Source organism: Protopterus annectens, chromosome 1.part0 (genome assembly GCF_019279795.1).
Source record: "Protopterus annectens isolate FY-2018-M chromosome 1.part0, PAN1.0, whole genome shotgun sequence".
NCBI lineage: Eukaryota > Metazoa > Chordata > Ceratodontiformes > Protopteridae > Protopterus > Protopterus annectens.
This window is the reverse complement of record NC_056725.1, coordinates 774,491,592-774,508,317: the sequence shown is the minus strand read 5'-3', so window position 1 is coordinate 774,508,317 and position 16,726 is coordinate 774,491,592. Positions and strand designations below refer to the sequence as shown.

Below are 16,726 nucleotides of genomic sequence, written 5' to 3'. Positions count from 1 at the left end.
GTGTGTGTGTGTGTGTGTGTGTGTGTGTGTGTGTGTGTGTGTGTGTGCGTGCATGACATAGAGATAGCGATAGAGAGAGTGAGAGAAAGAGAGAGTGTGTTTTCTTTTCACTTTGGTCCTTATCTAGGGAGGACCTTTTTTTTTTGTCTGTGTTCGTCCTCATCCTCTTTTTTTTTTTTTTTTGTTTTTGTTTAGTCCCACACTACCCTATGGATTGTCCATGGTGCTAGTTTGATTCATTTTGATCTTGCAACACCATATATGTTGCACTACTTCTACATTCATACATACATATATGTAGTATTACTTCTAATCTGATATAATGTTAATGATCTCCTCTGAGTTACTCTGTGCATTTACTTATTATCAGATGTCAAGGCTTCACTGGTTTCCTTGAATGCTCTTGGTTTCTCAGTTTGCAGTTAATTATACTTAAGAGTTTTGTGATGTATGATGAAAAGTTTGCTAATTGTAAAGCTGTGGCAATATGTGTATTGAGTGATGATATCTGTATTGAGATTTTTCAAGAATATATATTTTTCTTTAGCCTTATTTTATACTACACCATTATTTATTTTTATTTATTTAACATTCGTTTACCGGGAAAGTCCGACTGGACACAGGTCCTTTTTCAGCAGTGGCCCGGGGGAAAAGCTCCAAGAGTAACAGTAAATTTTCATTCACACATAACAATAATCAAAAAAAGTATAAAGTAAACAAAATGTTGTATACATAAGAACATACAAATTTGTTAAATCTTGACAACATAACCTAGGCTTTGAACATAGCTAGTACTATCTGGAGGTATGACTTATGTCAAGATATAAGGTTAAGACAGGTCGGTAGGAACAAAGGATTAAACACCGGGGGAGAAGTTGCATATGTTTTGGGTATACTGAGATGTAACAGAGCACTCATGAGGGATTAGTACAGGAACATAGCCATTTTTTTTTAGATAAGCTTTAAGTGATGGCTTAAAGTAGTTAGTGGACGAGATTGAGAGAATGGAGTTAGGAAGGGAGTTCCATATACGAGATATATAGTTGGAAAATAAAGATTTGCCTGCAGTGTTGTTGGCTTTGGAGACAGCGAGTAAGATCTTGTTAGAGAGAAGTGGTCTGCAGGAACTGTAAAGAAGGATGAGATTTTGTAGTGCAGGAGTTCTAGTTGGTTTTGTTACAATTTTGGGAGTTAGAGAGAGTTGGTTGTAAAGAATAATGTTAGGAAGCTCAAGCCAGTTTAGTATCCTTAAAGCTGTACAATGATGTGTTCTATATGGGCAGTCAGATGCAAACTTGGCAATTTCATTATAACATACTTCTAGCTTGGATAAGTCAGTTTTCCTTAGATTCGTTAAAATTGGAGAGGCATATAGTATAGTAGAGATCAGATGGGTTTTTGCTAATGTAATTTTGGCCATTGTGGTCAGAAACCTTTTGTGCCTATATAGACTTCCAAGTTTCTTGTGGACTTTTTTTTATAGTTAGGGAGACATGCAAGTCAAATTTTAGGGTATTGTCCATTTCCGCTCCAAGAAGCTTTGTATGGGTTGTCGGGGAGATCACAGTATTGTCTTTGGCTATTATGTTAAATGTTGGGCATGATATACATGTCTTGTTAGGTTGGAAGAGTAGTAATTTAGTTTTGTTTGGGTTCAGGATTAGATGGGTATTGGCTAACTATGTTTCAGCAGAGTGAAAGATTCCGGTGTTTGAGAATGAAGAGTTGATAGAGAAGTGGCAGCACAGATAAGTTTTGAATCATCTGCATACTGTATTATAGAACCATGTGGAGTAGCTGTGTGTAGATTATTAGTAAAGAGGGAGAAAAGGAGAGAGCCTAAGATAGATCCTTGGGGGACACCAATGGATAAATGAAGGTGTGGAGATAGGTCACCCTTCCATAGAACAGATTGTTGACGGCCAGATAAATAGTTATGAAACCATGCTGTGGCAGATGGTGAGAAGGATAGTTCAGTTAGAACATCTATTAGTTTGGAATGGGAGACCATATCAAAAGCTTTTGATAGGTCTAGAAAGATGTCAGATACAAAGTTGTTGTTATTCCTGTGATGGTTTACGGTATTAGTGTAGGATAAGAGAGCTGCAGTGGTACTATGTGATGGGCAAAACCCATGATGAGTGTTTGCGAGAAGGTTATTTATTAGTAAGAATTTCATGACCTGGAGATGAATACACTTTTTGAGTAGTTTAGAAAGAGGTGAAAGAATAGCAATTGGCCGATAGCTTGCCAGTTCTGTGGAAGGTCCCCCTTTATGAAGTGGGATTATATTTGAAATTTTCCACAGTTGAGGGACCTTGTTTTCGAGAATGGATCTATTTATAAGGATTGATACTGGGAAGGCTATAGATTCAGCTGCAATTTTGAGGTATTCACTGGGCAAGTTATCTATGGCAAGTGTAGTAGGTTTGAGTTTTTGTAGTAGTTTTTTTTATAGTGGCTGTAGGAACTGGGGACAAAGAGAATGGGGCATTGCTAGTTGTAGACTTGGCTGGTTTGGTATCAGGAGTAGGAGTTTGCTGTTTGGAAAGGGCAATTATAGATTCAGTAAAATGCCTGTTAAAAATGGTAGATATGCTATCGGAATTTTAGTGGATATTTGGCGTTGATGTAGTAGATTTTCCTGGGTGAAGGACTGAGTTTATAGCTGTCCAGAATTTTTGAGTTTTTTTTTATGTGTGTTTTGAATGTTATGATAGAAATTTATTTTATTTGTTTTTTTTTTTTGCTGTGCTGTATAATAAATATACACACACCTACCCCCCCACAAAACAGACACAGCACTTAGTAGTAACTTAAACAATAGTTAACAAGAGTAACTTAAATACTCAAAGAAACTTACCTCCTGCTACAATAAAATGGCTAAATTTGCAACTAATCCTCCTCAAAGGACACCCCCGCCATTGTCATAGCTCAAGGCAGTTAAACTGGCTTAAACTGCCCAACTACCCAACATATTCACAACTAACTCCAGCACACAAACTCATTCATCATTCATCAAAACAGCAAAATGCCTTACACTACAAAACCTATTACTGCCCTACTGTCCAGCAAAGGACTTCTGTACTAGTAACAAATTCTTACTACTCGCAAAAAAGTCAAATAATGTTGCAGGAGACTTTCTCAACTCCCAGTAAATTGCCAAACTCTGGAATACTAACCCTATGCAAATAAAACTTTCTGACAAACTTAATAGCTTTAAACCACTGCTTAAACATCTTAACCGGTCCTGATCCTGCACATGGTCATTACCAGGTTAAGACTTTGTGCTCACCATACGATACTCTCCAAATAGTCTCCTTACACAGAATACTGTCAATCTCTCACTGAAATGACAAAAAATTTTTATACATAACTGCTGTCTGTACAATCCACTAGGTTGCATGTGGGTTTTATCTTTAGTAACTTCGACCTCCGCAAAATCTTAGCATGTATAACTAACTGCTGTTTGTGTATAAATGTAAATAGAAATATAACTACTCTGTGTTTAACTGCAACTTAGTATAATGCAATGTAAACAACTATAGCCTTTCTCCCCTGGCCACTTCTCAAAATGGGTATTACCCAGTGGGACTTTCCTGGTAAACAAAGACAAATAAATAACTAGTGGTTAAACTTACAATTGGTGAAGATACTACTTAACTGAAGTATTAAGTAAATATGGAGATATTGTTTATTGTCATAATTACTAACAAACAACTTGCAATATCTGAAGTATAGTGGAATATAAATAGACATTGATAATGCATTTTCATGTTTCCCACCATGGCAAATCACACCATAGCCCTCAATAATATGTAGGTCTCTCAGTTATTAAAATATGAGCACAAATACAAAAAACATGAATAATAAGTGGCAAACAATGATTAATTTATCTACTGCAGGACATCCTAGATTAACTATCTTAGTGGTATACCTCTTAGCTGTCCAGATTTTTGCCTCATATTTTTGGTCCGTTCCTCATGAAATTTTTGGTTCGCTGGTAAATCACTGACTTGTGAAGTCACTAAATAATGGCACACATTTAAGTTTCAGAAAATGCATCCTAACATAAAACATGTTATTCTAGCAACTTTCTAAATTTATAACAGCAATATTTAAAATCTGTTCCTATTTCTAGGCTTTCGTCCCCCCCATTATGTTAGGTTTTCTCCAGATTTTTTGTGTTAAGAGGTTGAGAGGTATGCATTATGTTAATAACTCCTTGCACATTCGAATACCTCCTATTATTAGTTAGCAAGTCTCTTAGTTAAGAGAGCCAGACTTAGAAAATGTCTGGACACCATAAAGAGCTGCGGGTGTGAACTGGAAAGTCTACAAAAAAAAGACACTATAAGCTTGAATGTCTTAACAGAGGCAATCCTCTAAATATGGTTGTTTGATTAAGAAACATAAAAATAAGTGGGCAAAGCATACAGCTTTGTTGTATAAAATGTCAGCATTTCTATTCTGTTAGTTCACAAGAATTATTTGCAGATTATTTATCTTCAATCAGTGACTTTCACAATCTATGGTTGATGAATTTAAATACCACAGATTTAATATCAGAGATCCCCTGCTTATTATTGTGGAAATAGTTACATTAACACAGAAAAAGCCTTAGCTTTTCAAAATACTAAAGAACAATGATTCTCTTTTCATGCTAATTAACATTTTAGTTTAGAATGAAAAACTATAAAATGCACTGCTGAATATCTAAACAATCTGAATAAGTCATACCTGAGAAATCCCTTCTCGTCCTTATCTAGAGAAGCAAAACGATCATAAAGCCTGGAGACATGGCCCTTGGAAACTGAAAACAAACAGAAAAAGGTGATTTGTTGTAAGGAATGTGTCATGAATAACCAGCATTAACATCATCTATTAGAGACAGAATGACATACAGACCCACCATGTGGAAGCTACAGTCATCATTCACAGCACTTTATATCAGACAATGGCAACAGACTCTCTTGCTGGCTAGCACAGCACAGAAATGGGATTATTTTTTGTGAGGAAGAATTTCTACTCCCACTATAAAGAAATATCTCTAGATCACACAAACACTACAAGAGGGAAAACTCTGAATGATGCTGATGCTGCTGTCCATGCTGGAGTAAAAGTGTATTAGCAGGCTCAGAGTATGATTTTGTGTGTGTTATATTGCAAGCAGCACTTGAGCTTGCCAACAAGTGCCAGTCTAACACAAATATCTCTCAGCTGTAGTACTCTTATAAACACAGTCATAAACAAGTAGCTTTATTCCAGAGCTCAGTTTTACCAAGTGATGTGCATGAAATGCAATGTCAGTTCACTGACTTTGTCACTGATGGCATCCTAGATGGGACAGCTCATCAGACATCAAAAACAGTGACCAGTCTAATGATTCTGATGAGTATCACACATAGCAGTCCATGAAATAACGACAACTGTGCCAAGAGTAGCCATCATGATCATTTTATTAGCACTCATGGTGAGCTCTAAAAAATGCTCTGCACACAGGCATTTAGAACAAAGTAATAGAACCCCCCCCTTCCCCACTCACTACAAATTTCAATCCACACGTGGTGTAGATCATTGTGTTTATTGTACCTAGTCAGCCACTGTAGCTAGATAGCACATGCATATCAATTGCTGAGCACGTGCAAGATCAGTGCAGTTTTGCATACTCCGGTACAATGAATGGAGGCATAAATGGAGATGCACGTGCAAGTGTGTCTGAAGTAATGAATTGGTCAGTCAGCTTAAATATATATTCCAGTTATAACTCCTGATGTGCTTATGTACAATAAACTTGAACCCATCAAAGTACCTCCGTGTCTCATTTGATACACCAGACATGTGTTACATGGTACACTTTACACTACTGAACTGTATGAGCAGCACATCAGTAATCTGTTATTGAAGTACAACATAAATAGATATCCAGGTACCCAAATAACTGCATGCACCCATAAGCTGCATTTCTAAACTTCTCACCAGTAAAGAAAAAAAGTACAGTTTTGTACCTACCATAAATGTAGATGTTCGAAGATCCACATTGCTGCAGTCCTTACATATGGGTAGTCCGCTGTCCTCGGTCGGCCCGAATACCAAAGTATTAGGCTGACGTCGGTCAAGGCGCTTAAAACTGACATCAGGACGTCAGGGTACAAAAGCGCATGACCGACGTCATTTCCTCAGTCTTTTCTTGCCCCAGATGTCAGAAGGCCCTAATAAGAAAGGCCAAAGCCAAAACCAGCAAAACCTAAACAACCACCCGTGCACTAACCATATTTACACTATGTACAACACAAACCACACCACCACCTTCAACAACAGAGGGAAGGAGGAGAGTGGACTGCAGCAATGTGGATCTTGAACATCTACATTTATGGTAGGTACAAAACTGTACTATGTTCTTCATCTCACATTGCTGCAGTCCTTACATATGGGTAGAATCCCAAAGCAGAGGTAAGGGAGGATGGCAAAACTATAAGGAATTAGGAGCTGCCAACATGCCTTGCAAAATTGCAGTTGCAAATCCAGCCCTAGATTTAGAGTAAAGTGGAAGGTGGTAATGCTTAGAGAAAGTATGTACTGAACTCCAAGTAGCTGCTTCCAAAATATCTTTAGTAGCCACCCCTTAAAAGGCTGTAGAAGTGGCAGTAGCCCTAGTGGAATGAGGCCTAATCCCAGCTGGAATCTCCTTACCATGATGGGAATAACAGAAGGCAATACAAAACCCAATCCACTTAGAAATAGTTTGTTTTGACACAGGTTTGCCCTGAGAACCCAAAGCAAAAGAAACAAACAACTGCTGAGACTGCCTGAACCCTTTAGATCTGTTCAAATAATATCGCAACTGTCTGTGTATATCCAAAGTGTGCAAAATCCTTTCCCCTTTATTTTGGGGGTTTGCATAAAAAGTAGGCAAATGAATAGTTTGGTTTAAAGCCACACTAGAAACCACTTTTGGCATAAAAGAAGGGTTAGTACGCAAAGACACCCTGTCCTTTTGGAAAATTAAGAAAGGCTCAACTGCCATAAGGGCCTGTAATTCAGAAACCCTTCTCGCAGAGGTAATGGCCAACAAAAAAGCAGTCTTCCAAGATAAATATTTCAACTCTGCCGATGCTGCAGGCTCAAAAGGTTGTAGAGTGAGTTTCTCCAACACAAAATTGAGATCCCAAGCAGGAGTAGGAGCTCTACGTGGGGGTCTTATATTTTTTGCCCCTCTAAGGAACTGCTTAAACAAAGGCTGAGAAAATAATGGTGGGTCACAGTCATAGTGAGCAGAAATTGCTGCAGCATGAACCTTTATAGAGGAGAAGGACAAACCCTTGTCCAATAACTCAGTAAGGTATTGAAGCGCAACACTTAAATTAGGTTTGGAAACATCAAAATCCTTTGCAGTACTCCAAAATAAAAATCTCCTCCATTTATCTCGTAAACTTTCCTTGTACTAGGCCTTCTGGCCTCCAAAATAACATTCAAAACTTGTTGTGGAAGCTGAGACCCTCCAGGGTTTAAAACAGAATATGCCAGGCTGTCAGATGTAGAGAATGAAGTTTGACATTGAGTAAATGACTGTTCTCCTGAGACAGCAGGTGAGGAATCGAAGGCAAAGGCCATGGAGGCTCCTGTACCAGACTTCTCAGTAATGGGTACCAGTGCTGTCGAGGCCAATCTGGAGCTATTAAAATCATGTTTGGCTTGTCCTGTCTGACCTTCAGCAGTACCTTTGGGAGGAGAGGCAGAGGTGGAAAGGCATACACGTGAAGATTGCTCCAATTGAATGAGAGAGCATCCACTTTCCAAGCCGAGGGATGAAACCTTTTTGTGCAAAACTTTGGCAGCTGGTAATTCAGTGGAGAAGCGAACAGATCTATGTCTGGAGTTCCCCATAACACTGTCAATCTCTGAAATACATGAGGATCCAATTTCCACTCGTGGGGATCCATAATTTGTCTGCTCAACACATCTGCTAAGGAGTTCTGTGCTCCTGGCAGAAACCTTGCCTGAAGATTTAGCTGTAAACTGAGAGCAGTCTCCCACAAAATCATTGCTTGTCTGCATAGAGGATAAGAATGCGTTCCCCTTGCTTGTTGATGTACCACATGACAGTTGTGTTGTCTGTTTGAATCAACACCTGCCCTGGAAGAAGTAAATCCTTGAAAGCTATCAATGCAAATTGGACTGCTAACATCTCCTTCAAGTTGATATGTAGATGTTGAAGTCTGGCAGGCCACGTGTCTTGTATCCATTTTCCATTTAGATGAGCTCCCCAAGCTTTGTCTGAGGCATCTGTCGTTAAAATCTGACTCGCCTCTGGCCGGGTCACAGAGAGTCCCTTGTTTAGGTGACATTCCTGAGCCCACCACAAAAATTCCTTTTGAATGCAAGGTATTATTTGAATGACAGTGTCCAAATCTTGGCAGTGCTGTGTCCATACATTCTTGAGATACCATTGTAGCTTCCTCATATGCAGTTTGGCATTGGGAAGTACCAGAATACAAGATGCCATGAACCCCAAGGCTTGAAGGACTGTCCTTGCAGTCAGCCTGGACTGATGAGACAACTGATGGAAGTAAAGAGAAAGATTCTTTTGTTTGTCCGGGGTCAAAAGGCCATCTGGGATGCTGTATTCAGTCTCACACCCAGAAAGCACATGTCCTGAGAGGGTACTAGACTGGACTTTATTTCGTTCACAGAATACCCCAGGCATCTTAACACTGCCATCACATACTGTAAATGATGAAGAAGTTCGTCCTTTCCTTGGGCCAGTATCAGGCAATCGTCCAAATAAGGATAAATCTGTATTCCTCTTAGCCTGAAAAAAGCTACCACTGGAGCCAGAACCTTCGTGAACACTCTGTGCGCAGTAGATAAGCCAAAGGGCAATGCAGAGAACTGATAATGTGAAGTCCCAGCCCGAAAACGCAGATACTTCCTGCAACTGGGCCTGATAGGAACATGAAGGTAAGCCTCCTTGAGATCCAGGGTCACCATCCAGTGATCTTTGCCCAGCAGAGGTAAAAGCTGTTGTAACGTTAACATTTTGAACTTGGGAATGTCCAGATATGTGTTGAGGATGGATAAATCCAAAATTGGTCTCCACGTGTTTCCTTTCTTTGGTACTAGAAACAGGCGAGAATAAAATCCTAGGCCCACTTCTGGCAGAGGAACCGGTTGTATGGCCCCTATTTGAAGTAGTAGAGAAATTTGTTTGCGAGCCTCTAGTCTTTGCTGAGGAGGAACGTCCGGCATGCCTTTGAAAGGAGGCAAGGTATGGAAATAAAACTTGTAACCCTGGTGTATGATATCCAATACCCATTTGTCTTGGGTAACCAACATCCAATTTTCCTTGAAGAGTGCTAACCTTCCTCCCAAAGGTGCTGCCAGGCAAGAAGGATCTGGCAGCTGAAAAATAGGTCATTGGGCCTGTTTACGAAAGGACTGGCCCCTGCCCTCACCGAAGATTGTGCAGGGAACTCCTGTTCTAGGCCTGAAAGAACTCTGAGCTCTGCCCCTACCACGTCTAGATCTACCCCTAGACTGAGAATCATAAGAAGGATACGTCCACCCCTTAAGCAGGCCAATTCCTACTAAACTTGGAGGCTGAACTTGCAAAAAATCTTTAACAGTCTGCATAGACTTAGCCTTGTCTTCCATTTTCTTCAAGACTGACTCCACAGGTGAACCAAACAACACATCAGACTGCAAAGGAGCATCCAAAATCCTTGTCTTAACATGGTCAGATAAATTCTGATCCTTCAACCAGGCATGCCTGCGAAGAACTGAGCCAGTGGCAGCCACCCTAGACGAGGCCTGCACAGCATCAAAACCACACTGTAAAGAATGCTTACCCACCTGTTCAGAGACATGCACCAAATCTTGCAATTCTTTACACTCAATGCCTTCCGCCAGAGCATCCACCTTAGACTTCAACTGAGAAAGAAGAAAGTTTTGATATTTCAACATATGAAACTGGCAATTCAAAGCCCTCATAGCTAAGGTAGAAGATGTATAGACCTTTTTCCCCATCTATCCAAAGCTCTGGCTTCTTTATCTAAAGGAACCGGATTTTTACAATAGAGGCCTTGACACCCTTAGGTCCTTGACTAATAGTTTCTGGGTCCGCCCTAGGACTCTTATAAAGATATTTGTGAGCCTCAGGCACCCTGTAATACCTATCCGGCTTAACAGGAGCAGGCGGCAGAGAATCAGGATTAAGTGAAGCCTCTGCAAACACATCTTCCACAACATCCAGAACAGGGGGTATAGCCAAAGGCCTATGCTGGGGTAACAGCAAAAACTCCCTAAGCCTTTTCCTAGAATCAGAGAAGTCCTGACCTTCCCACTTAAAATGTTCCCTCATAGAATGAAGTGTCTCTGAAAAAGAAAAATCCTCTGGAGGAGAAGCAGAAGGAGTGGAATCATCTGCATCAGAATCAGAATAAGGAGAGTACTCCTGCAAGTCCTCAGCCGAAGACTCTGAAACATCCGAAGCCTGTTCAAAACTTCCCAACTCTGGCTCCACCCTAGGCCTCTTATCAGGAGGGGGCATAGAACCTCTAATCAGAGTAATCAAATCTTCTGCCATTTTAAGCATGTGCTTCTTAGGCACAGACCCTGCTGAACTAGGAGAGACCCCAACAGGAGCTAAAACTGGCCTGCCTCTGGGAGAAGCCTTGGAAACCGAAGGAGAAGGCCTAACCACCCTAGGAAGGGAGGGGAGTACAGTAACTTGAGAAGCCCCTTCGGCCTGACCTGCCTCCTGAGAGACTACCTCCTGCAAAATCAAAGTCTCCCCCTGAGACTCCAGAGAAGTCTCCGTCGGAACCACCGGTTCCACTGAAGCCTCTAAAGAACCGGCGTCCGGAACGGACGACTCATCTTGCCTGGGTTTAACTGCTTTGTCTTTGCGCTTCTTTGCAGAAGCGGGCGCCGGAGAGTCCGACGGCATATTATAATTGCACCGCTTCCCAAAGACCAGCCTAGCACAATCTAACCTTCACTTAATAGTGCGTTTATTGAACCTAGCACAAAAGCGACACCCAACAACGTCGTGCTCAGGCCCCAAACAAGGAATACACAAAGAATGATAATCCCTATGCGGTATCTGTTTCCCACAAGAAATACAGTTATTCACTTTTTCTGACATCCGGTAAAATACTGAGGCAAGAAAAAACAAAAATAATCCCCAACGGGGTACTTAGCCAACTTGGATTCGGTCTGAAACTCCGAATTCGAAACATTTCAGAACGCCAAACGGCACTTGCAACGCTGCTTCTGCATCGGACCATGCGGCAAAAAAGACTGAGGAAATGACGTCGGTCATGCGCTTTTGTACCCTGACGTCCTGATGTCAGTTTTAAGCGCCTTGACCGACGTCAGCCTAATACTTTGGTATTCGGGCCGACCGAGGACAGCGGACTACCCATATGTAAGGACTGCAGCAATGTGAGATGAAGAACATCTCCTTCCCATCTACCCACAACAGAGTGCTTCCCATTCCCAATATCTTTGCAAATTAATATCGATAAAGTGGGTACCTAGTTGCCAAGTATCACCTTTTCATACTTAGTAGTAGTTGAGCAGTATGAGCTGCACTGTTTCCAAAATATAGTACTCCAAACTGCAATTTAATAAAGTGAAAATAAAAACTGATCAACAAAAATATTCCTCTAAGTTGCAATGTACTACCCTTATGCCATACAGTACTGTTAATCACAAATATTCTATACAACTAATGTACTCCCACATTATTTTCCATAAACAAAGAAAGCCCAGTGTCATGTGCAATATGTCCTCTTAACCCTCCCATTGCAGACTTACCACAAAGCATCTCACATTGCCATACATACCTTGTACAAACCTGCATCATCTTCCTCCCTGCACCACAGTCCTACTCGTACTTCTCAGTGCCTGGCTGCTGCCAATGAAATTGAGATTCTTTTCTTTATCATTTTCTAAATGACCTTAACTTCAGATTTCTTAATATTCACCTCTAAATTTTCAGTCATTTATGTATCTATACTGCATAAAATGTGCCACTGCAATTACACTTTTGCTAGTAACTTTGAAATCAGGTTTTATGTTAGGGTTGTAGTTGCACAAATGACCCAAGTTCATTAGAACAAATATTCAGGAAGTTTGGCCTCAGAATGATACAAGTTTCTAGTGTTATTCCACTTATTTTTATTTTACGTTTCATTTATTTTCACAAGATGATTGAATTGAACTACAACAAACCCTTCTCAGCTCATAGGTTCATAAGTGTGTACTAGGCTAATGACCCCAAGGGCCTTTTTAAGCATGGTCATGCACCCCAAATTTATGACAAGTTCTGGTGCCCTTGATAAATGTAAGCAGGGACTTGGGAGATGAAGCATTTACAGGCTGCTTGTGTCCATTAGAGACAGCAATGCGCTGATCTGATTGCAAACAATGTTACCTACACTAAGGCTGAAGATATAGCTAACCTACTGGCCGATAAATTTAGCTCTCACATTACCCCTCTCTCCCCTCTGTCTGTCCCTCAAGATATACCTGAAACTGGATCACCTCCAGCTATCACACAAGACCAAATCCTAAAGGTGCAATCAAAAGCTAAAAATACTGCACTGATGGGTCCAGAAATTTCCTTGGATGCATCTTAAATTACTTGAAGCCTGATTTAGCCCCACCCCTAACAACAGTGTTCAGACTTAGCCTCCAAGTTTTCTAATAAGTTAATGGAGAACAGCTAGTCATTCCCCTGCATAAGGGAGGCCGGTCCACAGACCCAAGCAATTACAGGCACAAGTTTGACCAATCTCATATGCACTCAAGCTTACTCAAACTGCTGGATTTTTTTAAAAAGTCACCAAAGCAATTGATGAAGGCAAAACAGTACACACTGCATACCTTAAACTGGCCAAAGCTTTTGACACAATTCCCCACTTAGGCATAGTAGAAAAGCTAAATAAACTGAGAATACACCCCTATGTCACTCGTTGGATTGCCAGCTGGCTCACAACTAGGACGCAAAGAATTAAAATAGGGAAAGTTACCTCGACAAAGATCAGTCACCAATGGAGTCCCCTAGGGCCAGAATGCAAGCTAAGAGCAGTCATTGAATCTCCAAATGACTTTGAAATCCTGCAGGAAAGTTTATCTCAAATAACTGGTGTCAAAATCATGGTCTGAAACTAAATACCAAAAAATGCATTACTGTATCCTTTGGAAAGTCATCTACCCCAGAGAACTACCACATTGACAATATGACCCTAAAGAGCTGACAGAGTTGTTCAGGATTTGGGAACTCATGTAGACAGTAAGCTAACTTTTGGCAAAATGTGTCTATTATTGTAAGAAAATCCTTCTATACTCCACTACTGCATGGTGTATAAACAAAGGGGGTTGCGTCTAGATCTAGGGATGTCATTGTCTCCCTTTACTCAGCCCTCATTAGGCTGAGTCATTGAATATAGTGCCCCCCTTGTTGCATGTGTCTGAACAGATACCTGACAACTGTAACACCAACAGAGACACCTTACTAAAAGGATACAAGGGCTAAACAAGAAGACATATACGGACTGACTGAAAGCCCTGTCACTATACTCGGTATCCCACAGATGGCTAAGAAGTGACATGTCTGGCATGCAAGGCATCCTCAGACTCACTACTGATAGATTTACTGCACATTAGTAACTCAAATGGCATAAAATACTCAGTGTAGGGATGTGAATGAACCTCCTGTTCAACATCAGCAAAACCGGAGGGAAAGGTATATTTCATAGTGGATACTGCTGCTGTGGAATGGACTCCCCACTCACATAAAACAAAGTTCATCACTGTCTATTTTCAAGCACAGTTTAGATCTATGGAGGGGAAACAGAAAATTTACTACAGAATGGCTCCCCCCCATACTACTACTGGGCAGAGGCAGCTCCTAAATGCTTTATCCCATGCATGGGTTCCCTCAGATTATCTGTGTTATGATCCCAGTTATTCTCATTAGGGGTAATACATAGTTATCAACCATAGGATGGTTAAGGCTAATCTATGACTAAATGGGATAGTTTATTTTGAGCATAAGGGAAAAAACTGGCTAGGCTTAAAATGGACTGCAAGGGCAGCTAGCCTTGTACTTACCTATGAAGCTATGAACATAGAAGCCGAACCAGAGATGAATTTCCTGTTCCCCAACCAACTGTCCATGTTACACTTGAACTGGGTTAGGAAGGAACTCTGCTTCACGTGGATGGGGGGGGGGGGGTCTGTTCCAGAGAAGGAGTAGTCTCTGGCATACACACCTGTCTCTCCAGCAGGTCCTATTTATATCACAGGCAAGGTTTAAATCTTTACAACAGGTAATTCTGCCGCTGTTTGTTTTGCAGATATGCAGGAGGTCCATCAGGGTGTGGTCTGACAATGAGGCAGAATACAGTGAAATGGCTTTGAGGCCATCTGCATAGGACATGTTACGTACAGCATATATTTGTTTTGTGAGAAACCTCTGTGAACATTCCAATTGTTGGATGTACCTGGTTAGGTACATACCTAAGGGCAATGTACTCAATGATAGGTCTGATGAATGCTGAATACAATAGAACAATGACATCCTTGGACCTAGAAGCCATACCTTTGTTTATAAGTTGTACAACATAATATGATTTCCTCACTACTGCACACAATGATGGTCAAAGGATAGATTTCTTTCTGTGTGCATCCTCACATCCCTGACTACTGGGTTGACTCTTAGGGGTATGCTGTCAATATGACAGTTATCAAGGGTGGATGTCTTCCTGAAGGATACTATTATGCATTTCTTGGCATTTAGTTTTAGGCCATAGCTCTAGCACAAGTTAGTTGTCTGTGTCAGCCCTTCCAGGAGAACATTTGTGTCAGAGGGGGATTCTATTACTGCTCCTAACTTGCAATCATCTGTAAATTTAGTCTGCAGGTGGCCCCTGACATTGCCCTTGACTTCAGAGAAGTAATTCCTCAAAAGAAGGGGTCCCAGGACTGATCCCTGAGGCACTCCACTTTTGACTGGCCTCTTTGCAGAGGTGAACTCCGCAGTTCTAACTTCCTGGGTCCTGTCTGTGAGCCAGCTGGCTATCTACTGGGAGACATAAGGGTTTACACCTAACCTCTTTAGTTTGTTAACAATGCCCAAGTGGGGTATTGAGTCAAAAGCCTTGGTAAGGTCAAGATGGGCACAGTGAACCATTTTGCCCTCATCCATTACTTTGGTGACCTTCTGAAAGAAATCTACCAGGTTGAGTAGACATGACCTGTCTTTGAAGAAACCAAATTGAGTTAGGTCCAGTGTTTGGGGAGGTTTTGTGTGTCATTATTGATCATTTCCATGACAATTCTTTCCATGGCCTCACATATGAGACTAGTGAGACTTATGGGTCTGTAGATGGCCCACCTTTGTGCAGAGAGATGACTGTTGCTGTTCTCCATTTGTAAGGCATGAAGCCTGTTTGGAGGGTACAGTTAAAAAGCAATTCTAGAGGGCCTGATAGGTCATGTTTCATACTATTAGGAAGGCATCCTGGGATATTGCCTGGTCTTATCATTGCAGTGTTCTTGGCCTTAGGGAGAACATTGAGGATAAATCCCTAGCGACACTAGGAGGAGTTATATTTGATGTTTTTTCCTGAGGGGAGATTGAAGGTGAGAGAGGGGTATACAGCTGAATTTGTTTGCCCGTATTATATCTCCTGGCACAGTACAGGTGGCTCCATTAACAATGTGTTCTGCACACAACTGTGTATTGCCTTTAAGGATGCAGACATAGCTAAAGAATGCCTTGCGGCTGTCCTCGGTCTTGGAGGCCATATTTTCTTCAGATTTGACCTTTGTAGACTTTACTTGTCTCTTTTTGTTTGATGAGAGTGCTTTTATCCTGCTTTTCTTGCTTCTGTTATACAGCGTACTGATGCTGTGATTCCACCAGAGTGGCTTGTTTTTTTGAGTTAGTTCTGTACTTCTTTCTGGTAGGTACAGCTGTCTTTATGCTGCTATTAACATGCTTATATAGGGGTTTTGTGAACAACTCCACATAGGTAGCAATGTTCTCAGAGTTTATGGGGGCTTGAAATTTTGCCAGGTTATTACTTAATAGTAGGAAGTTAACCTTAAGAGTAGTTTCTGAACATTCCAGGGTTAGCTGTGATTACGGGTTTTATTTTTACTTCAAAGGAGACTGCTTTTGGTCTGATCTTACCACAGAATAAATTATACTAGGGGGTGTGCAGCACTCTCCTGTATTAATTAGGATGAAATCCAGTATGATTATACCCCTGAAACTATGAAAAAAGGTGACTCGTGGAAGACAGCTCGGCTAAAGAAAGTTTAATGAAGCGCTTTTTGTTTGTCATAATGTTCAAACTTCTTCAGATGATTACACCCCTGCTCAGCGTACTGACAATCTGGTCCAGCGAGTTTGTGTTTACAAAATAAAGGAATCTCTGTGCCAGCACAACTGGTGTCATATAAGATTCCTAGTTAACAGTGAGGTAATTAAAGTCACCCATGAATATGGTATTGGGTTGGATGATATAAGCTGAAATACATGTTATGCGTTTCCTGGGTCACAGAGGAAAACCCATAGCTTGCAAGTAAGTGGTATGGGATTTTGCCAATGGTCATTTGAATATAAGTGCATTGTCCTGTTTGACCAGCCTTGATTTATATTTATTTTTTTGATGTAAATTGAAACATCTCCAACTTTAGTCCCTGTATG

At 40.9% G+C, this 16,726-nt stretch overlaps 1 protein-coding gene across 1 annotated transcript in view; it reads right to left on the bottom strand.

The window, feature by feature from the left end:
- LOC122794474 (calcineurin B homologous protein 2-like) overlaps positions 1-16,726 on the bottom strand; it is a gene marked incomplete in the record, with an annotated part of 852,721 nt that overhangs the window by 388,992 nt on the left and 447,003 nt on the right. Inside the window, 1 exon segment of the mRNA XM_044062900.1 lies at positions 4,741-4,813. Within this exon segment, the coding sequence (XP_043918835.1) occupies positions 4,741-4,813 (73 nt within the window).